Source organism: Pongo pygmaeus, chromosome 4, assembly GCF_028885625.2.
Source record: "Pongo pygmaeus isolate AG05252 chromosome 4, NHGRI_mPonPyg2-v2.0_pri, whole genome shotgun sequence".
Taxonomy (NCBI): domain Eukaryota; kingdom Metazoa; phylum Chordata; class Mammalia; order Primates; family Hominidae; genus Pongo; species Pongo pygmaeus.
Window position 1 is genome coordinate 72,252,612 of NC_072377.2, and position 23,155 is coordinate 72,275,766.

Here is a 23,155-nt window from a genome sequence, read left to right on the forward strand (position 1 = left end):
GTGCTTCATTTGCCCCCAAGTCCCCTTACCTGTCAGGCAAAAAGAAAAACAAGTCAAAACATAACCAGCAACTCTTTAAAAAAAATTAAGCATTTAACCAGGCAAGTTTTATCAAGTTTTGTTCTGCTTCTGTGGATTCTGGAAGGAGTCTGTTTCCCAGTAGTGCTTGAGAAGAGAAACCTGGCACAGGTTTTGCTGGCCAGTGATCAAAGGCCGGTGATAACTTTCAGTAACTGGTTTCAGTATCTTGATAACTCTGTTGCCTGTTTTAACATTTTTCAGGTTAATGTGTTTTGAGATTTTTAAATTTTATTTTATAGATACTCCCTTTCCATTACCTCACATACCTTTATCTATTTCCTGCCTGAAAAAGAGATTTGACTCTGATGTGCCCAAGTATAGTTTTCCTTGAATTTATTCTGCCTAGGATTTGCTGAGCCTCTAGGGTATGTGGATTAATGATTTTCATCAAATTTGGGGACGTCCTTGGACATTATCTACTTAAATACATCTTTTAAACCACTTTCTCTTCTCTCCTGGGACTCCATTTATATCTATATTAGGAAGTTTAATATTGTCCCACAGATCTTAGGCATTCTTTATATTTTTGTTTTGTTTTTGCTTTTTTTTTCTTGGCAATTCATTTGGGATAATTTCTATTATTTTGACTTAACTTTGCTGATCGTTTATTTTGCTTTACTCTGCCAGTTAGTAAGCCCATTTCATTGTTAGTAAGCCCATTTCATTCTAATATATTCTTCAGGCTAGATTTTTCTTTTTTGTTTTTGTAATACAATCTCTCTGCTAAAAATTCCCTCATCTTCTTTATGTTGCCATACATTTGCCACTGTATCCTTTAGCATACTTTTTAGTCTGTCTGATAACACCAGCATCTTGACTATCTCTGTATCTGTGTGTCTTCTCTTGACCATGGGTCATAACAATATCCAAATGTAGCTCAAGCAGGGAGCAGAATGACTCAGCACCCTACTACAGTGTATGACGCGGAAGAGGCATGCCTTTTTCTGAAGCTAAGTAGTATTTATCTCAGCATCAGTTTCTACCGAGATTTAAAATGTTTAGCACCTACTTGAAAAATTACTGATACGAGAAGAAGCAAAAACTCCTATTTCTGAGATTTCCTTTACCACTTAGGAGGTAGGCTATGACCAGGGACCACTGCTCTCAATCCTACGGTCAAAATAAGCTGGGTAAGTAATAAAAATCATAGTTTAAAAAATCATAAAATATGCTAAGGACATAAATAAACCTTGAAAAAGTAAATTCCAGAAATTGGCAAACTCTTCAAAGGACAGAAGAGGCCCATGGTTTCTCTCACCCCTGGTGGATTGGCAGGAGGAGGAGGAATCTGCCATGGATGGGGGTAAGAAGGAATCAGCCAAACTGAAAACCTACTTTTCACTTATAGCTTTTCTTTCTATCTTCACTCATGTTGTGAGCAGTGGTCTCTTGTGATTGTTTACGTCCTACATGGAAGTCTCAGAAATAGGAAATTTGTTCAAAGAGACTAGGAAATTTGTCAATAGGGAAAAGAGAACAAAGATAAGCTTTGGCCATTAATAGGGCACAGTTGTGTTGTTCTGTCACTGTTTTGTTTGTTTGTTTGTTTGTTTTGTGTTTTTTTTTTTTTTTTTTTTTTGAGATGGAGTCTCCCTCTGTTGCCCAGGCTGGGGTGCAATGGCGCGATCTCGGCTCACTGCAACCTCCGCCTCCCGGGTTCCAGTGATTCTCCTGCCTCAGCCTCCCGAGTAGCTGGTTTAACTACAGGTGCACACCACCAGGCCCGGCTAATTTTTGTATTTTTAGTAGAGACAGGATTTCACCATGTTGGTCAGGCTGGTCTCGAACTCCTGACCTTGTGATCCACCCACCTTGGCCTCCCAAAGTGCTGGGATTACAGGCATGAGCCACCACGCCCGGCTTTTATAAATGCACGGACATGGTAACACACCTTATTTTCTGGGTTTGTCTTTCATGTGAACTGCAGGCCTACCTATGGTATGGTAGTCATGTATTTTTATTCCTTGTGTTTATTTCTTTAGAGATTTGATCACTGTAGTACACAAGGGATTTGTTTCTGTAGCTCTTGCTTTTAGTCTTTTTTTTGGATTCATTGCTGCAATCTTGCAAGTGTACAAAGGGACACTTTATTGAATTACATCGTAAGCCACCTGCCTCTTTCATCATAGCACAATTCAAGACTGAAATTCTAAGTTACTAAGTACAATAGCTGGTATATGGTGTGGCAATAACTTAGTCTCCATTTTCCTTGTGGTCATTCTATGATTGCACTAAAATTAGGGATCATTTAAACCTCCATTTCTCAAAGTATATTCTTTCAGAAGCGCATCCTATGTTTTCCCAAAAAGTGTTTCATATTAAATTTGGGTAGCACCAGAGATTATGTTACTTGCTCTTAGAAAATAAAATGCTAATGATTGTAAAAAGACTTGGGGAAATCTTAAAATAAGTAAATCCTTTAAGCTATGTTTAATTAAGTGTTTCTCAAACTTACTTGAATACAGAACCTTTTAGCAAAGGAACCTTAACTTTTTCTTGTCAAATAAAGCCATTCACAAAGTGCAGAACACTCTTTGGGGAAATGTTGAGTTAAATGGACTCTGTTGCTCTATATTTTGGGGAGTATGAGTAATTCATATTGGACTGTCATTCTGTACACCTGGAAAACATCTTCTCCGCTGTTTCCTGAGAAGGACCCGGGAAGCTTGCATTTGGAGGAAGGAAGAGCTCTAACCCAGAAGCCTGTTTGGTTACAGCGTTATTGCTTAGGTCTCCTCATTATAAGTGTTAATGTTGTAGTGCTCTGCTACTGTAGGAGTATCCTGGTCTCAGCTACCTGACTTGTCCAAGGACTGTCCTAGTTTGTTAGTCCAGGAAAATAAGCTAGGTCAGCTGTCATATCCTCTCAAATGAAAAAAGACAGCCAGCTGCCTAGACTGCAATTGGAAGGAAAGGTCAATCAATATATTACCTTTCTTTCCATGTGTTCCTTGGCCGCCGGCAGAGTTGTGCCTTCTCACTAGTGGTAATCTCTTCTGCTAAATTTTATTTTAACCTTGCAAATAGGTGAAAGGAAGGGCACAGTTAATAACGTCTTCCCCCATATACCTCTGAGCATATCATTTGGGCTGAATCTTGCCCCCCCTTCCCCTAGCAGTAAGCCCTGCGCGGTCCTGCTTCGACGGAGTGTTATGCAAGTAGCTGGTTTTATTTATTGTGGGAATTTCTCCTAGAGCTCTGTTATGCTCTTGCGCAGACAGAATGCAAACATTTTTGTGATTTTTGACAGTAGCTGGGATCTATGTGGAATAGGGGGTTTTCAAAACATTTCTCAGTCAATATGTTTACTCTACTTCACCAGCCATGCAGTGTGATACGGTGCATCACCAATACTTGAAATAGACTGCAACAGGAGGTCAGAATGGAGCATAGATTTTCTCACACAGCATGTTAGATGAAATGATTTTGTGTACGTTGAAGTGGAAAATTCAATCAGAATTTTCCACACTTTTTAGTTAAAGCAACACTTATTTATTGATGAAAGGTAGACTGAGAAAAATACAAAATGCAGAGTCTAGCATATTGTTCCTGGTCATAGCAAGAAATAGTTTTTCTCTTGTAATGTAATGAAAGCTATGCAAGATAAAAAGGGTCTGCTTAAAATATACAGCTATGGAATGCTTCAAACATATGCCAATATGTTTAGCATGTGGGTGGATAAAAATGGAATCCAGCTTTGTAAGAAGTTTGTTTTTCATTAAGAAATGGACTTCATGCTTGATAAATGGCAATTACAATTGCCCAAGTAATCCATTTTGGCTTAGTTTTAAAGTAGCAGAGTTCATTTAAAAGCACCTGAGAGTATCAATAATAAATTTAAGAATAGATTCTCTAAGTTTTCATTGAAGTAGACTTAGATAATATTCAAATTTATTACTAGTTTTCATCTGTCCTTTGGTGCACTGAAGATACATCAGCATAACTACCTATTATGTAGATGAGTAATTTATACTTCCAAATTGCAAAACCTTAGGGTTGCAATGTCAGATTTGTGCATGAATATTTAAGATAGAATAATAATCTAATATTAGAGTGCTCAGTGTGTGCCAGTTACTTTTCTAGATGCTTTACATATATTATTTCATTTAGTCCTAACAACAACTCTGACTTCTCAAATCTACAATATCCAGTGACGCAAGAAAGCCACACAGAGGGTGGGTAGTTTACCCAAGGCCATATGGAAAGACGAGGCTGGCACTCACTTTGGCATGCAGACTCCCAAGCCAGACTTCTGAGCCACTCTGCCAGGCCATGTACCTGAATCTCTGCCACCTCAACATTTTCATCCTGGTGGTCCTAAGTAGGGGTGAGTAAGCCACTTAATTCAATTAGCATATAGGACTTTTGTTTTTAGATTCTTTCTTTAAAAGAGGCACAATTCTTCAAGAGTTTGTTTTACTCTAGCTACTGTTATTTTTTTCTGGTTGATACACAATTCAACTCTGTAATTCAGTTTTCTTTTTTAAACTAGCATTTAAAGTGACAGAACCATTTAAAAGTATTAGTGCAAATTCATCAACTTGTCCAAATAGTGTAACTTCACATGATAGTTTAGGCTGCCTAAAACTTTGTGTTGTTCAAAGTTCCTTTGTTCTAACGTCGATTCTCCCCACCCCCTTTGTTAAAACTATTTTATATCATCAGTTTTTGTTGTTGCTGCTGTGTGTGTGTTTAAATTTTATTCTGAAGAAAGTGAGTCCAAAATCAACTATCAGTTTGATGTATCCAAGGCAGTCCAGTGTAATTCTGTGTAAAAACACATACCTTCTATGTGATTCGTTAAGCATGCCAATCCAATATGATCTAGTATGCTTTTTATTTTTCAAAAGAAGAACCTAGTTAGTATAATAGAAACTAAAGTGAAAACCACCTAAACTCATCCATACATTGCAGATGGCTGCATTCACATGTATTTAGGGTAGGGTCTTCTTGCTTGGAAATGACTTGATTTTTTTGGTTAACAAAAATAAGAGGCCACCTTATGAACATTTTCTTAAGTCTTAAAAATAAGTGTCCACTCAGTTGTATAGTCTTTCTGATCCCAAAAAACCACAGGGGATCATTTTGACTTTGAGGGAAGGATTCTGTCTTTGTAGTGAGAACAAAGTTTAGTCTTTAGGAAGAAGCAATTAAAACCCCAGAGCCTTTTATTGCTTTTGATGCTTTTTAAAAAAAAAAAACAACAAAAAAACAAAAAAAAATCTCACTGCACTGAAATATTTTCTGCTAATTAACTGTCACAAATGTGATGCCATTAAGCTTGGAATCTCTTTGGTTAACTTCAAAGTCACTAACACACACTGTGCAGCCCTCCCAAATATATTTTAAAGGGAAACAACTTGACAGATGTATAATCAATGTCTTCAAGGCTTTTGTTTCTCATAGAACCTAATCCTGATTTAAGAACATTTGTTCATTTTCTTTGGATAACATGCACCAACCTTTATGATGCCAGGGTTGTGTTGATGTCTGGTGTCTATTTGGATACACTATTCCAAAGTTAATTTGCAAAGTTTATTTAGTGCTAGTATTAGCTAGGAATGTACTTAGCTGCAGGTAACAGAAAACCCAACTAATAGTAGCTTAAATAAATGGAGATTTATTTTTCTTATATAAAAATTTTGTTGGTAGAATGTCCAGGGCTGGTGCAATATGGAAACAGCATCATCAAGGGCCCTGGCTACTTTTGTCTTTGCCCTTCTGTTTTTAATGTGAAGACCCTGACCTTGGGCAAATCATGACATAACTTTCCTAATACTCAATTTCCCCATCTGAAAAAATACTGAACATTCTTCCTATAGTTGCAGGTTAGTGGTAAGTCTTACATGAAATCCTATATGAGAAAATGTCCCTTTCAAGAATAAAGTTGATTTTTAACACTGCAATGGCAGCCACACCTGTACTAGTTTTCACAGTGGTGATGGGTAGGGGAGGGTGTGAAATAGGAAATAGGGAATCTTACCTTAACCCATGGTCTTCATTCTCGAAGTTCTCAATTCCTGCATACTTCCAGATGATGTTATTTAAAATAGTACATTGGAGAAAATACTTTAAAAAATGGCAAGTACTGTACCCTGTAACAAATAGAATCTTTATTTATTAAGTGATATATATCTTCTATGAACTAATTGTTTATTCTGTGACCTCTTTTACAATAAATTTCAGTACCATTAAAGGCTTAAGTTTACATTATTGATTATTTGAATATGTGCGTCATTGATCTTCCATCATGCACATACATTTTATATGTACATTTTAAGTGTTGTTTTTGCATTTAGATGGAGAGGAATGGCCAGAAGAAAGTAGACTTGTGGGTATTAGCTTCATATAGCACTTCAAGAGGTCCCTTGAGCTGATTTGCCAGTAAATTTCTACACTAAAATAGGCTTTCAGAATAGGGACTGCTAGATAAACCACAAGGTGTCTGTAGTAAATAAAAATGATTAATCTCAGCAGAGTAAATTCACTATCACTTGTCAAATAGTCTCATCCAATTCTGTTTCCTGGTTCTATAAAAAGCCTTTTTCTTTTTGTATTAAGGTTGACTGTAATTTTAATAGAACACTTGAATTATTATCTGATTTTAAAAAATTGGTTCATAAGAGAATATTGATTCTTCAAATTAGGGGCAGTTGAAATGTACATTTATTAGCAAACTCGTCCCCTGATGGGTCCTGGAATGCCCTGTCAAGAAAACTCATCTTAAATCTATGTGAGAGACACAATTCTTAATGATTGGCTGTGAATTGGACAGCGAGGTTGGTGTGGAAATGCAAGTGAACTGAAAAGTGAAAGTAGAAATCTGCTAAGCAGGGTTCTTTCTAGTTGCTGAGTTTTTATTCCCCATCATTGATATTCACTTCTTTCCCAGGGCATTTTCCTGGATAATGAGAAGACTCTAAAATCAAATAAAGCTTTTGAACATTGAAGATGTTTGCCACTGTTCTGTTGAAGAATCCAATAGATTTATAGTGATTCTAAAAGGTGTCTCATATCCACTATATTAACTAGCTTTTTAGAAGCTTATGAACATTGTAGCATTTATTGATTCTAGGGAATTGGACCCAACAATAAGCAATAAAAGTCGATGGTAACTTTCTTCCCATATAGAGTTGTGCAGATCAATACTTTGAATTTACTGTAATTTGCTGGTAATGGATGGAAGAACTGAAAAAATTGTGGAGCCTTGTGGGGCACAGCTGTGCGGTGTTGCTTTTTTATCTAAGCTCACTGTAGGTCACAGGCTTTCCCAAGTAACAAGAAACATAGTTAAGTGGCAGGGCTGATACGCATATTTATCAAGAGCCTTCATAAATCGTTCTAAGGAAAAAAAGGAAATCATAAAAGTTGTCCACAATGACTTTAATTTTATAGAGATCCTGAAGGACCTCTAAATTTTCACTATCTTAAAGGCAATTAAAATTCTAAATATGTAACTAGCATTGGTGTTTGCTCTCCTTCTGCTAAAGTAATTTTCCTACTGATTAATAGCAGGGTGTGTGATTTCACTGAAGTCTAATTTGCTTCGAATTTTCAAATGTATTCACAGCCCTCTGCCCAGGTTCAGTATTTAGAGGTGGAGAAGATGTGTGGGTCACATACCCTTGCTCTTTTATTGAGTCCGTGCTGTCTCTTTACCGTAGCTCTGTAGTTGTGCCCTAGATTCCTTCTTCTAATTCAAGCATTGCACTTAAATAGTCATAGCTGACACGGAGGGTGCTCTTAGGTTTAGGAGCTGTGCCACATGCAGGACATGTGTTAGCATTAATCTTCTCAACACCCCGTAAAATAAGCTATATTATCTTCATTTTGTAATTTTGGAAATTGAATCTTAGGGAAGTTAAAGTTTCTGAAGGATGCTTCCTGGCATTGGCTTGGATTAGAATATGGGTATGTCTGAATCCTGATCCTATTTGTTTAATCACTATGAAACATACAATTGACTTAAATAAGGATTGTTTTAAGCTTTGAGTTCAATTGATCTAATATGTGTTTTCTATTTTAGCTTCTTTTTTTATGAAGGACTGTGCCTTCTCTAATTTGATCAAAACTAGTTTCTTTAATTTTAAAAACGATGCAGAAACTTTTGCTTGAAAGAGAGAGTTCTTTTGTTCTTTGAGAACAAAGTGAGCACACAAAGTACAACATGACTGTGGGCTGGAAGCTATTAACCTTGATATAATAAACGCACTTCACTTAGTATATAATAAACAATAAACTAGAGCTGTTATTCATGTAAGTGTTGGCTACTACTCAGCAAAACCCTGCAGAGAAGCATGTAAACTTTGACTTAGGAGACATATTCCTCCTAGGTCATGCTGACTTGGAAGACAATATGTGTACAAATGTCTGATTCTCAAGCTCGATTTTGACATGAAGGGTATAACGTGTTAGGAAGCATCAAAACCCATAATAATTGACTAGAAAGGAAGCTTGTTTCATTTGTCCATTTACTTGAGGTTAGCTGATTATTTGACTTGTTACGCTTCTTCTGCTTTAAAAGGTCTGTGTTAAAAGTAACATATTCACAGGGCTTTGGTTCAAATAAATCAGTCTCTAAAAATAAGTGTGAAATTTGCTTAGAAAGAGTTGCCAAGATCTGTGTTGTGTCTCTCCTAAGAGTAATTGACAGTGTGTTACCAACTATGAATGCAGCTTGATAGCCTACAGGAGGGGTCTGTGGTGCAAATGTATCAAGTCATTACTTGGTGATGAAAAATAATTAACATACTCTGGACTTGGGCAGATGTGGATTCAAAGACAAGCTAAGCCTTCTACCAGCTCTATGACCTTGTGTGAGTTACTTAGCCTGTCTGTGCCTCAGTTCTCTCATCTGTAAAATGAGAATAATAGTGAAGTTTAAATAAGATAATGTATGTACCGTGCAGTAAATGTGAGATGCCATTATTAAGGTAGTGAAGGTAGATGAGCTTAGTAAAGAAAGATAGTTCCCACTATTTGTGTAAAAAATTTCAAGTGGAAAAGTCGTGAATGATGTTTAAGTTTTCATCTAAGCAAAATCTGGGATTTTATCTTAGAATTTGTCTCATATTCCTGCTCATCAGGGACTCGCTGGTGTAACTTAAATGGTTTGCCATCTTTTCATCCACTTTCAGATTTTCATTACGTTTAACTTCCGAAAGGCCCTCAGTGCTTTTAGACAGTCTTTTTTCCTCATCTCTGGATGGTACCCTGTCCTGAGCTCCACCACAATTATTCTAAATCAGCCCAGGAGTTAAGCATTTCCTCTCAACTGTGGATCCTGTACACACATTTCTCTCTTGACTCTGCCCCTCCTCCTTCTCCTCACTGCCTCTTCCTTGTTCCTGGCCCTCAGCCATGCTTCCTGGAAAGGAAGTGTCCTAACTTCTCTCCCATGTTGCCCTCCCAGAGCCATGTGACACCCTAATGCCAGAGTAATCTTTTTTAACATGTTGATTAGGCCATCTTATTATCCTCTTTAAAATGTTCCATGAGTTCACCATTGCCTGTAAGATAAAGGCAGCCACTTCCAAAACCCTTGTATGATGTGGCCCTGTCCCTGCCTCCATACTCCTGTCCTGCTGATGTTTCCTTCGTGATCTCTGTTCCAGCCATGTTGTTTCCTGAGTGTGTTCTGTTTCACTCCACCCTACCTGACTACGTCTGTTCTCTCTTCTGGAATTCCCCTTCCTCACCTACTCCCAAGGTTGCCTGGCTAATTCCCAGACATTGCAAAAGAAAGACCAGGCTCAAGTATCGTGTCACTTAGGAATTTTTGAATTGCAAAGACTAGAAAACACAAGTTAAACTGGTTTAAACAATAAAGAGACTCGATTGACTCATGTACCAGAGAAGTCCAAATACACGCAAGGGTAGATGTATTGTTTCAGAGATTTCATCCAAGACCCAGTTTCTACCAGGCTTTCTTGTCTGCCACCTGTGATGCTTATTCTTGTGGCTGCCATTAGTTTCGTGGGTTTAATGCTACTTCTTTCCCGTTAGCTCTCTCAGACAAGGGAGGAAGTTCTTTCCCAGAAGCCCTGAGCAAACATCATTTTTCATCTTATTTGCTCAGGTTAAGTCACGTGTTATCTTTAAACCAATTACTTTGATGAAAGCAGTGAGTTTTGTCATTAGTTTAATTGGAGCTTATCCTTGAGATTGAAGGTAGTATCAGTTCCACTGTATTTTGTTAGCATGAATAACAAGAAACATTGGGGAAGAAACAGTCCTGACCCTCCTCAAAGAAACTGATCACCCTCCTCCCTTTTGTATTACTGCATACTTTGAAAAGACCTCTATTCCAGGCCTTTTCACACTGGATTTTACAGTGAGTAAAGTCCTTTATCCCCAGTGTCTGGCGCAGCACCAGCCATATCCACCTTTACTAAAAAGTGTGTGATTGAATAAAGGAAACCCATTTTGTTTGCTTTAATCCCCAAATGTGCCCTTGCCTTTGCCCTTGGTAGAAGATTTTTGCCTTCTGTATTACTGAAATTACAGAACTTCAAGTGAATTGCTTCAGTTTTACTTTGCTCGTCTTTGAAAAGTACCTGTTTTCACCTGTTCCTTTCTTCCTCATTAGGGGAAAGAGTGCCCTCTTTATTATCAGTACCAGCCCTCCCTGCTTGTGTATTTATTCAAACCTCTCCTTTCAGTTGCTCACATCACCACTGTCTCCCACTCTCTGACATTTCCGTGGTGGAGTATAGGGGAAAATATTAGAACTGGATGATACAGGTTCATTTGATTACACTATCTCATGGCTTTGCAACTCTGGTCAATTGCTGATCTCCTCTGGGCTTTCCATGGAGAGACTTGTGTGTCCTGTCCAGGCAGCCAGCTGATTTCGTGATGAAGTTTATAGACTCAGTTTATGATAAAATCTTAAACCACACTAGACAGTCATATTATGACTCAGAGACTTTGTCTGTATAAAGGGCTTATGAAAACTGATACCACAGTCTTGTTCATTTAGCTTTATGGCAGAAAAAGCCAACTTGGAAAGAAAGGAATAAGGTAGCTAATTTCTTTATTTTTCAAAGAAAGTGAGTGTTGTGGTTTTAATCAAATAAAATTTACATATAAACCCAGCAAGCATTTTGTTTTAGCCTTTTGTGGTTTATTTTGTTTGTTTTTGATGATGATGTTGTTTTAACACAGAGTGTTGCTCTTTAGCCCAGGCTGCAATGCTGTGGCACCATCTCAGCTCACTGCAACCTCCGCCTTCCGGGTTCAAGCGATTCTCCTGCCTCAGCCTCCTGAGTAGCTGGGACCACAGGCACGTGCCACCACACCCGGCTAATTTTTGTGTGTGTGTGTGTATTTTTTTTTTAGTAGAGACGGGTTTTGCCGTTTTGGCCAGGCTGGTCTCGAACTCCTGACCTCAAGTGATCCACCCGTCTCGGCCTCCCAAAATCCTGAGAGATTATAGGTGTGAGCCACTTGTGCCTGGCTGGTTAATTTTGCTTAACTTGACTAGCACAAATAAATATATGAAAGTGCATTATGATTATAGATACAAAAAGAAAATTAAATAAAATCTGTAAAAAGAGAAAGATAATTTAGGATTCTCCATCCATCTCACATTTCCCACAAGGATTTTGCTGTTATTTTATAGGTTGGGTGGTTTGACTGTTCAGGCATTTCTATTGGGATCTCCCTACTGGTTTTCCAGCTTGACTACTGTCTTCATTTAGGAAAGCATGTACTTATGAGCAACTTACTGGATTTTTCAAGTGTTGTTAGAATGTAGACCATTTTTGCCTTCTGATGATTTACAGTCAAGCCCTGTGTAAGATCTGGTTCTATGGTATGAACTTTTTTGTCCTCTGCTTCTGCCTTCACAAGTGACTCTCAGAAATGCAGACCAGAAAAATGGCACCCAAAGCATTTCTTTAGGAGATCCTATCCCTGGATGAGCCTGTACACCCAGCTAATTTTATGCTTTGTCAAGTAGTGAGAGCTCCATTTTGAGTACCTTTCCTTGCCTCATACTGCTTCCCACTTGCAAAGGAAATAACTAAAAACCTGAAACTTTACCTCTGTAATGACCGCCTAGAAAATTAATATTCCCTAAAGAGAAAAACAATCCAAAGGCAAATGGTTTATGCAAACCAATAGTCCTTAGGGGGACTTAAAAGTACCAACGTCTAATAAACAACATACGCAAACCACTTTCTCTCTAGATCTCTAGGGGTGGGGCTCAGGTGTTAGTATTTTTAAAAACTCCCTAGGTGACATTAATGTGTCGCCAGGCTTCAGAATCACTGCTTGAGCTGAATTATCTCATTCCTTTTTATTTTCTCTCATCTGTTAGCATTTACACATTCAAGTAATACTGCATAATCTTGCACCTGGTGATTACTCTTTTGTTTTATATGTGTGTGTGTATGTTGCCCCAGCTAGCTTTTAAATGTGTTTTGTTTTTCCTCATGTGTCCCTAAAAGCACCTGATATACTGCCTTACACATCTTGGCTTCTTTGAACTCTTTTCCTAAATTAATTGTTAGTGCAGAGTACTTGCAGTAACTCAGTCATAGGATGAGGCCACCAATGACTAATGAAAGAAAGATGTTGATGGGGAAGTGCATGCACTTGAAATTCATTGGTGTCAGGAAAGTGGTGAGGGAATGGTGTGTACTGGACATTGCCACTCTGTTTCTACGTGGGGTTTGGGAGTGGTGGTGCAGAAGGCAAGTTGCTCAACTTCCAAATTCCCTTTGTTTTTTGGAGGAACTCCCCAAGTGTGGATCTTGGTAGACTTGGCCCTACCTCCCACTATACTAGTGAGGGAGCCAATATTCCTTTTTCCTGCCCACTTGGAAGCTGGGCAGAGACCCAGGTGTGATCATGTAACCCTCACAGGACATCCGCGAGGGGAGATGAAGTGAAGGTATGTGGGGGCAGTTAGAGATTCTTCCTGGAGGCTGAGCTCCCACTCAGTGTTCAGCTGCAGAGGTGTCCTAACTGGGCTGTTCCCTGGGTGTGGTCATACTTTCTGGGTTTAACTTTTTGGTTCCTGCCCACTTTCTGACCTTGTCTGCCCAACCATCCTATTGCCTTCAGGGATGCGAGTAGCCATCCATACATTGATTGTTTACTTGTCAGTCTCATTCAATTTCTGTTGCTTTCAAGAACACCAGCTGCTGGGTAGAGCAACAGGTCAGTTAACAGTGTATAGCACAATCCTCCCTTCTTCTTTATTTTAAATGGCGAAGTCCCTGTGGCTTTGTAACCAGGTGTATCTGTTTTCCTTTTTCTATCCTCTCCATTTCATCCAGTCCCATGGCTTTACATACCATGTTAGTGTTAATGACTCCAAAATCTACCTCCAGCCTTAACCTTTTTCTTGCACCCAGATTCATGTGTCTAGTTGCGTGTTTGGAATCTTCTACTTGGAATTCTTACAGAGAGACATCTTGAATGTAGCATGTGAAAGCTGAACTGTTTTTCCATCAAACTCCATTTGCTCAGGCCAAAAACTTACGACTTCTTGCTTTCTCTTTCATGCTCCCCATCCAGTTTCTGTGTAAATCTTATGAAAACATACCTCAAATCTGACTACTCCTTGCCATCTTCATTGCTGGTCCTACCTAGAATCTCTCTCACCTACAGCATTTCTATAGCTTCCTAAAAAATTGATATTAAATATTGCCTTAAAGTAAGCTTAGAATATTTAGATATTTATGTGTTCATTTCTTCTGTTCTCCAGCTCCACACCAGTCTTCCCTTCTCCCTGTCTCCCCCTTTTGATACACTTTCTTTCACATTTTGGAATAATTTTAAAATTTACAGAACATTTACAATACAGCTCAGAAAATTATTGTATACCCTTCTTCCAGTCCCTCAAAATGTTGACATCATATGTAACCTTAATACATTTGTCAAAATCGTGACTTTAACATTGGTACATTGTTATCATCTAAACTGCAAACTTTATTTAGATATCACCAGGTTTTCCACTAATGTCCTTTTTCTGATTGAGAATCCAATTCAAGATTTTTCATTTATTCAGGATTCTTTATTGCCTTTAGCCACCCTTAGTCTTCTCCCATCTGTGGCAGTTGGTCAGTTTATTCTTGTTTTTCACAGCCTTGGCAGCTTTAAGGAGCATGGGTCAGACGTTTTCAGAAGCTCCCTCCATTTGGGTTCATCTGAGGCTTTTTCACAATTAGACTGGGGTTCTGGATTTTACAGATAATACCACAGGCATGAAGTGTTCTTCTCATCACATCATATCAGAGGATAGCAGTGTGACGTCAGCGTGACTTACCACTGATGATGTTAACCTTGATCACTCAGTTATAGTGGTATCTGCGGGTTTCCCCGCTATAATGTTGCTATTGTTCCCTTTCTCTATTCTATTATTTGGAAGTGAGTCACTAGGTCCCAGCCCACTCTCAAAGAGAGGAGATTTAAGCTCTACCATTTGAAGAAGGGAGTATCTACATGTATTATTTGGGCTTCTGTAAATGTCCTCTTTTAAATCATAAATTTACCCTTAGTTAGAAAAGAAGCATTCAGAGATTCTCTAAACACATGCGGCATGTATAGCCATATTGTTTTGTCTATGAATAGCTGTTAAATACCAGAAATTATAAATAGTTTTAAAGTAACCACTGTGGCAATTGCTTGTACATGTAAAACGTTACAGTTTTCTCCCCTGTCTTCATGAATAAGATAGTTGCCTTCTCTTTTTGAAGCTAAGGATGGCTGACCGAAAGGAGCAGGATCATTTACCCTTCTTTCTTCTCAGACTCTCCATGAGTTTTCTTCCTGGATTGGAGGGGTCTTTTGGTATCCTCAGGTATATTGAGAGATCTCAAAAATAACAGGATTCTCAGGCAAGATTAATTTTATTTAATCTTTAATGCAAATATTTGCTAGTTAACACTTAAAAGTCTGGGGGGAGGATACAATATCAAGCAAGTAATGATAAACAGCAACTCTAAAAAATGTTAAACGTCATTGAGTCATCAAAATCAATGAAAATCTAGAAATTTTTAATCTTAAGAATTTCTTTAATCCAGTGTCAACAATTAGCATATTGTTTAGTTCAGATGGATATTTCTTGCTGTTTTTTTCTTTTTTCCCTTTTTCTTTCCTCCTCCAATTCTTACCTGACAGTAAATTTTTAACACACACTCCACATATGTCAAGCACAAGCTTGGGTTTATGATCCAGACCAATACCACGTCTTATCTAATTATCTAAGTATGTGTTAGTGACCTTATCCTGACATTAAGAAAATAAAATGAGGACACATACACAAAGTACCGCAGGGACTTTGGCGATAAAATGACTTGATGCCGTTCATTTACGTCTGACAGGTGCAGATTTATCAGCATGTGGCCCTCATCCATTAGGGCAGGAGCAGCTCCCTGCTCAGGCTGCAATTGCTTAGCCCTCCTGGTATTTGTAGACTTTTGCAACTACTGTTCACAAGGTCTTGGCCACAGCACATTCATTTCTCTTGCTTTATTACCATCACATCTGATTCCAATTTGCTACCAAATTGAGTTTCCAGTCCTGAGCCTGACATTCAAGCCATCAGGTGGATTAGCTCCTACAGCTTGGTTAGCATGGTAGCTTCAGGTCAGTTGACAGTGGCCTATTAAATGTCCTTTGCTCCTCACCTTGGAATCTCGGCTGCCATCCTGTGGAGCAGCAGTGCTGGGTTACCCACTGTAACCTTTCTCCTTGTTTAGAACTCATAATTCTAGACCTACTGGAAAGACTTCTGATTAAAAAGAGTTGGTTTTTATCCCTTATCTTGCTGTTTCAGCAGCTTTTTCTCAGAGCAAAGCAGCCAGTTTATGCTCAGGTCATTTGGTGGAATATGATTGATGGAACTATTTGGGTCATTCATTTGGTCCCTTTCCTTTTGTATCTTCTGAGTGATCTATTTGCATATATAGTTGAAATAACATCTGATTTATTATTTTGTTGTTATTAATGATAACACCTCAGGTACCTTTTATGCGGCTGTCAGATCAACTTGTTGGACAGAGCAGTATTATTCATTTGGTTTCTAGGCCTTTTGCTCTGCACTAGTATCAATGCCTTTCTAGGAGAAATGGCCTGAGCCTGGTACAGTGTGGTGTATTTTGTAATCTCAGCTACTCAGGAGGCTGAGGCAGGAGGATGCTTGAACCCAGGAGTTTGAGATCAGCTTGGGCAATGTAGTGAGACCTCATCCTAAAAATAAATAAAAATTAAAAAATGAAAGATACAGTGTGGTGAGCTATTGCTTCTAGGAAGTTCTCTCTTTTTAGTTTCTTTAACCTGAATACAGCACTGATTTCTCAATGCTTATCGTAACCAAAGATCCATGTATATAGAAAATTACTCATTGGTTTTCTATTTATGTTTCAGTTCCCAAGGAAAACTGTCTTGGTCAGAGACTTTTCTCTTGTCATTAGAGGTTTTAGTAAATGAAGGTATATTTATGTTTCAGAATCAGGGAGCCAAGTTCAGCAAACACTATAATTTCTTGGAGCTAATCAAGGATTAAAGAAAAAAGCAAAGCAAAACAAAACAAAAAGCACTTTACCACTGAACCCTAGAGCCCTTGAAAAGGTTTGCTATTGGGAGAAAGAAGACGACATTTCATTCCTAAAATTGCTGATTGTTTTTCTTGCTTTTGAACAGCTATATGATTGCTGTAACTCTGTATGGAAATATATTTGCCAGTTAATAAGTAAGGCCTGCTGTATTTAAAGCAGCAGCCACAGAGCTCTCCTCCCCTCTGGTCTGATGCTCTCACTGCCACTTTCTGTAAGCTGTGCTGGAGTAAGTTGTGCTGTGGAAAAGTGATAGCTGAGCCTGCTGTCCATGACAAACATTGAAATATTCCATAAAAATAAGAGACAGGAAAGGTGAGTTTGAAGCTGATGGGGAAATACCTTTCAAAGGATAGTGCTCAAGCACCTGAAAGGCAGAAAAATAAATGAGAATTATGGGCATGAATAACCAAATTTAGTCATAGTGTGCTTCATTTTGAGTTTAAATAGCCAAATGACTCATTGCTTCCTATTCTTTAGTAATTGACAGCAAGTAATTATTCTTGAGCTTTGAAAACTTCATTAGTGGATAAGAGGTATTTCTGAATCTATTTTTGTTTATTTCTTTGGTTGGCTTGTTTTCTTGGGTGGTTTTTTGGTTTTCCACAGCCTCTTGATGATTAGGTAGGTAAGAATCTTAAAACTGAGATAAGTGTGAAGGCACCCTTTTAAAACTATGAAGCACTGTAATAATTGTCGTGGTTGTCTGATTACCTTTTGGAAGTTGATTAAGCTACTTTTAAATATCCCAAGGAATAAATGGATGTTTTGAGAAATAATACCAAAAGGAAAACTTTTCCATTATTATTTTAAAAATAGAAAGTACAATGTTTGGTATGCATAATATTGGAATGAATATACTTCTGTTGAGGGCAAATAGTTTGATTTAATTGTCCTTTTCATCGTACCTTTCATTTAATTATAATCCTGCAAAATGTCTCCTACCTCTTATAGTTTAAATCCTGTTTGGTTAAGTTTTTTGCTTCTTCAGACTTTCCTTATGCTCAATTGTAGGGCCATGTAACTCAACTCAGTATTTTACTGTAGTTGCTTTGGGAAGATTGATGGTTTTTCTGCTCTGGAATTCAGATAAGCTGTGTTTGTACCTTAAACACAGTGTGTAAAGAGAACCGTGTAAGAAGGGATCCAGCCTAAAATTATGACATTAAAATGTTTTCAGTATAGGAAATGCCAAATCAAGGGTAATGAAGGATGATACATTCTATGTTATCCATTTGGTATCCTAGTAATCTAAGGTTAATGCAGCATTGCTTATATATGGTTTTTTTTTTTCTTTTGCAGAAGGAGCTGAGTCTCCCCAGAAGAGGAAGTTTGTAAGTAGTAGTATTTTGTTTCCTTGTTTTCTTTTTATTAATATATAGTTTATAGTATGATTCTTCTCTGATTCATTAGTGGCAATTATAAAATGAATGATAATCAACTGAAGAAAACAAAAAACTGAATTTATTTATAAAAGTCAAACAGTAGCAATGATTTCATAATTTCCAGGGTTTGTTCCATATGGGCATTGCAAACCTAAATGTATATTTATTCCTTGGAGAATCTTAATTTTTTAAATGCTGTTATATAATCAAGCAAAAACATTATTTGGTCAGGAGACAGTATACATTGATTTGAATCAAGAATTAGTGTTCTTTATGTTCTGAAATCCATAATTTTTCTTTATACTATGGATTTTATATGGAGTAAATTATGTACTTTTGAAAATGAATTGGAGACTTTGAATCAGTTAAACTTCCCATTGTTAGATCTAGATCTTATTGAACTGATTCATGTAATGACCTTGTATTAAAATAATGAATTTATGAACTTTGAAACTTGATTTCTTTATAGTGTGTTTTATTCTTTTATTTTTAAGGCCAATAATATATTTGCATAAATCATAATTTTTTCCATTAGCAGGTTGCAGAATAGAATTGAGGACAGAATTAACTACCCTCAACTAAGGTCGAATTTGTTATCCAATAGTACTGTGTAAGGGCTGGTCTGGAAACATTTACATTTGATGTCTGATTTAAGTTGAAGAAGTTAGTAGATGGAGCACCTCCTTTAAAAAAAATAGTATTTAAGATAAGTTTTTGCAACTCTCCTCTTGGAGGATTAGAAAAATATATGGTGACTGTTGAAATACAGGATTTATTCTAGGCTAAATTTTGGAAAATTTCAGCCTTTGCATCTAAGAACCAAAAATTCATCAGCTGTGAACATTTCATTACTGTCCATTTTGCTTCCTGTCTTTTGTACAAGTTTAGGCTGCCAGGCAGACACTGGATTATTATTTTTGGAGAATGTGCCTAGATAAATTGTCTCTAGCTTTCAGCTTCTATCTCCCTGTGCTAGAGTTTAACAGAAAATAGTTTGCTATAGGAAATGGACTTAGAATTAAACTCTTTCCTCTTCTGCATCGTGATTAGGACTCTGTTGCCTAAACTTGGAAAAGTCCAAACTTTTTGATATTTCCCATCATGATGAGACAAAAGAAAAACAGAAAACTACATGAAATACTTTTATAGAAAAAAATGTTATTTTTTTGTACTTTTATTTAAGGCTTGAACACCCTTTTTTATTTGAAAACTTCAGAACTTCAGTCAAATCTTGCTTTTAGCCTTTTTAATAGATTGCATGTGGGTTTTGTTTTTTGTTTCTTGTTTTATCATATTAGTGTTTCCAATAATATTATAAAGATTATGTTAATTACAGAATTAGATTTCATATTTCTATTTAAGGGTAATTTCCTCTTTTGCACTTGAGTAAGTCTCAATTCTGTTAATGTTAGCTGATAGCCATGAGTTGATGTGAAAATTATTTGATAAGGAAAGTATTTAAGTTTCTTTATTTGAGAAAATGGGATCTTTAGTGAAAAAAGAATAACGACATAAGTTTGTTTGGAGCCTATCCTTTGGCAACATAGTAAGAGAAAGTTTGAATTACATCAGAGCCATTTAAACTCCCTTCCTTATTGAAAGTCAATTGAGCATTCAGATGATGAGCATGAAGCACACTATATATGTATATGTGAACACAAATCTACTTTTTTAGTGAATTCTGGGAAAATTAATACTTTCAAGTGAGGTAAACCAAAAATAAACATGCTATTTTTTATTTTCTATTAAACACAAATATTCCCCAGAGAATTAATGATGCCTGATATAGCTGTGCTAGAACCCAGTGTCACTCAGCATTTTTAGTGAATACTGTACAGAATGCCAGTAATTACTCTCCTCATGCAAGGTTCTTTTATGACTTTGAGAAAGGGAAAATGCTTTTTAAAATAAATGCTAGAGTGATTTTATACAAATCTAATGAAGAAAGGCACAAATGTATCTTTATTAGTATCAGTTAGCCAACATAATAGTACCTGATAATTAAACCTGTTAACACTTTCTTAGTTTATTTACTGCATACATGCCTCCTCCATAAGTGCTTTGAAATCTTTTTATATCTTCTCTCAGAAAGATTGGGGATTTGCTTCTGCTGTTCTTTTCAGTCTTTTTGTTGTTGTTGTTCCATATTAACAGTAAGCAACTGCACACAGTGTGATGTACTTCTTATTGTCTTTGGTTATACAGCCATGTGATCCAACTTGTTAGAGAGTGTGTACTTTGATAAAGGCTGAAAAGGCCTCTATTTTGATATATCTGCTGCTTCAAATCTGTATGTCTTGAAAGATAGTAGCTTTAAAATTGCATTTTCAGCATTCTGAAACTTACGGGGTTTTCCAAATTTTTTTGAAAAATTTGAATATTGCTTTAAATAAGCTTAGAGGTAACTTTTATATCCAGAATCATGGTAAAAAACATATATTAAATGGAAAGCTTTCAGAAATGAAAGACTGTAGGAAATTTTTTGTTATTAATTGAAAATATAAAAAAGCAAACTATTCTGTCTAGAAAAATTCAGATCCTCACTAATTTATTATTTACAGTCATTTTAATGAGAACTAACTTGAAGACTCTCTTGTTTTATATACATTTTTAAAAGGGGCAGAAGCAATGATTGTGACTGGGTAATAGACAAGAGAAGTGAGAGAAACTGCTTTCTAGGCAAGATGCTGTTATGAGATTATCAAGTAACTCCAGATCACTTTTCCAGAGGCATTCCAGCTTCCTAGACAGCTGGATTTTAGCTATTTCTCTTCTTTTTCCATTCAACGAATAGCCATTTGCCAAGACTTCTTCTGATCCCAGATTCTTCCTGTACTTTCCCCCTCATTCTCCTTGGAACTAAAATTATCACATTGTCGTATCCCCCTCCTTCTAGCTACCTGTCAAAATCATAATATAGTCAGATAATGAAATATTGTACAGCAGGTAAAGTAACCAAACCAGAGTATACATATCAGCAGGTATAATTGCCAAGAATAGAATGATAAGCAAGTGCTAAAAGCAAATTCCAGGTACAAGATGGCATTTATATTATAAAACTTAAAAATATGCAAAACAATATGTTGTTTCTGAACACAGGCATTTACAGTAAAGGTATAAAACATGCATGGAAAGCAAGTTTATGATAAAGGTCACTTACTAGTGGAGAGAATGAAAGACATTGGATTTGAGAGGCCTCTGCAAGGAGTTTCACGTACATCATTAATGTGGTAGTGTATATATGGGTGTTTATATTATACCCTCTATATTTTTGGTATTCTTGAAATATTTTATGTAAAATACTCAGTGATTGTTTCGAAGTAGGATTCAAATTGCTTTAACCAAGTATTTATGTAGATTTTTAAGTAATTTGAATAACAATTATGTAAACATTCTATTTTGAATAAGAAACTATATCACACCTGTGTTTGTGTGTGTGTGTGTGTGTGTGTGTATTTGGTTCATTTTGTCTTATAATGAAGATTGCTCCAAATAAATATGATTTGACAGTAACTGAAATATCTACAGTGGCAGACACCAATTGGCTCTTGCCAGAACATCATAGAAAAAATTATGATGATAAATTGTGATAATCTTGAAATGCCTTAGTATATACTACCTCAAGCCAGGGGATGAAACACATGAGATAATAGCATTTATGATAGTGTATTATTACACTTAGCTTCAGAGCTAGATTTGTTGCTTTAGATTTTTATCCCACTTTATCCATCAAAGAGATGTGACTCTGAATGCCTGTTCTTTGTGTTCAGCAAGGTATCCAGTATAATAACTACATAGTGCAGACATTTGTGGAGTCTGTACAAATCTGTCTCCCCTTCCTAGATTGGGAGCCTCCAAGCAGTGGACCTGCCCTGTTCTCTTAGGTTCTGTCACTGTGCCTGCTCCCTGAGCACAAGTGGTGATGCCATGGCTGGATGGCGGGTTCCAGATCTTTCATGGTTTCAATTCAGTGTGGTTTCAATTCTGCATGTTGTTTGATTTAGATTTTTCTAATAATGAATTTGTACTGTCTGTATTTATGAAAGTGCCGTTATTGTTGTGGTACTTTTTTTCACCTACATTTTGAATGTAAGTCCTGAAATTACATTTCTAAGTGGAAAAATTCACAGGGAAGTGTTTGTTTTTGGGCAAGGAAAGTGCAAAAAGTGGAAAAGCCCAAGATGATTAGGAGCAAAACCAAGGTGTCCCTGGCAGCCACTATTTATTTTTAAAGGACCCCTTTGTGTTTTGTTAATGGCCTAAATAAACAGCTCTCCAGGACAGAGAGGCTTCTTTTTTCATGGAATTCCCTAGAGTGCCTTGATGGTGTTTATACCCTGGAGAGAGGAGCAGGAAATAGGCTCAGGACAGCTCCTGTGCCTCCTCCTACTTTTAAGTGGTCTTTCAGATGTCTCCATATAGAGAAGAAGGAAACTGTACTATGTATTCTTAGCAAATAGATTCTCCTTGCTACTTAAAATGACCTTTCCTCCACCTTGTTTAATTATAAGCTGTGGTGCATTGTTTCATGGCCTTGTAGGTCCGGGACCTACAAAATTATCTGCAATTATCTCTTCATTTTAGTAGAAGCAGTGACTGACACTTGGCAGTTTCTTAGCTTTAAGTTCTCTGGCCACACATGCTTGATTGCTGGCTTGCTTGATTGATGGATTGGTTTATGATATTTGATTGTGACAGCTGTTTTAAATTTATTTTTATTTAAAAAATTTTTCCAACTCTTTTGAAAAATAATTTCAACTTTTAGGTTCAGGAAGTACATGTGTAGATTTGCTACAGGAGTATATTGCATGACACTAAGGTTTGGGGTAAAAATGATCCTGACACCCAGGTAGTGAGTGAATATAGTACCCAAATGGTAGTTTTCCAGCCCTTTCCCCCTTGCCTCCCTGCACTAATAGACCTAGTAGACCCCGGTGTCTATTGTTCCCATCTTTATGTCCACACACATGCTTTAAGGATGCTTTTAAAGGAATATCCAAGGCCGGGCACAGTGGCTCACGCCTGTAATCCTAGCACTTTGGGAGGCCGAGGCAGGTGGATTATCTGAGGTCAGGAGTTCAGGACCAGCCTAGCCAACATGGTAAAACCCTACGTCTACTG

The 23,155-nt window shown here is 37.1% G+C and overlaps 1 protein-coding gene across 10 annotated transcripts in view; it reads left to right on the plus strand.

The window, feature by feature from the left end:
- Nucleotides 1-23,155, plus strand: part of MAST4 (microtubule associated serine/threonine kinase family member 4) — a 569,183-nt gene that overhangs the window by 281,936 nt on the left and 264,092 nt on the right. For all 10 annotated transcript variants that reach the window (XM_054487547.2, XM_063664864.1, XM_054487548.2 and 7 more), the window contains one exon: nucleotides 17,952-17,983. In XM_054487547.2, coding sequence (XP_054343522.1) covers nucleotides 17,952-17,983 — 32 coding nt within the window. The remainder of the gene's footprint in view (nucleotides 1-17,951; nucleotides 17,984-23,155) is intronic.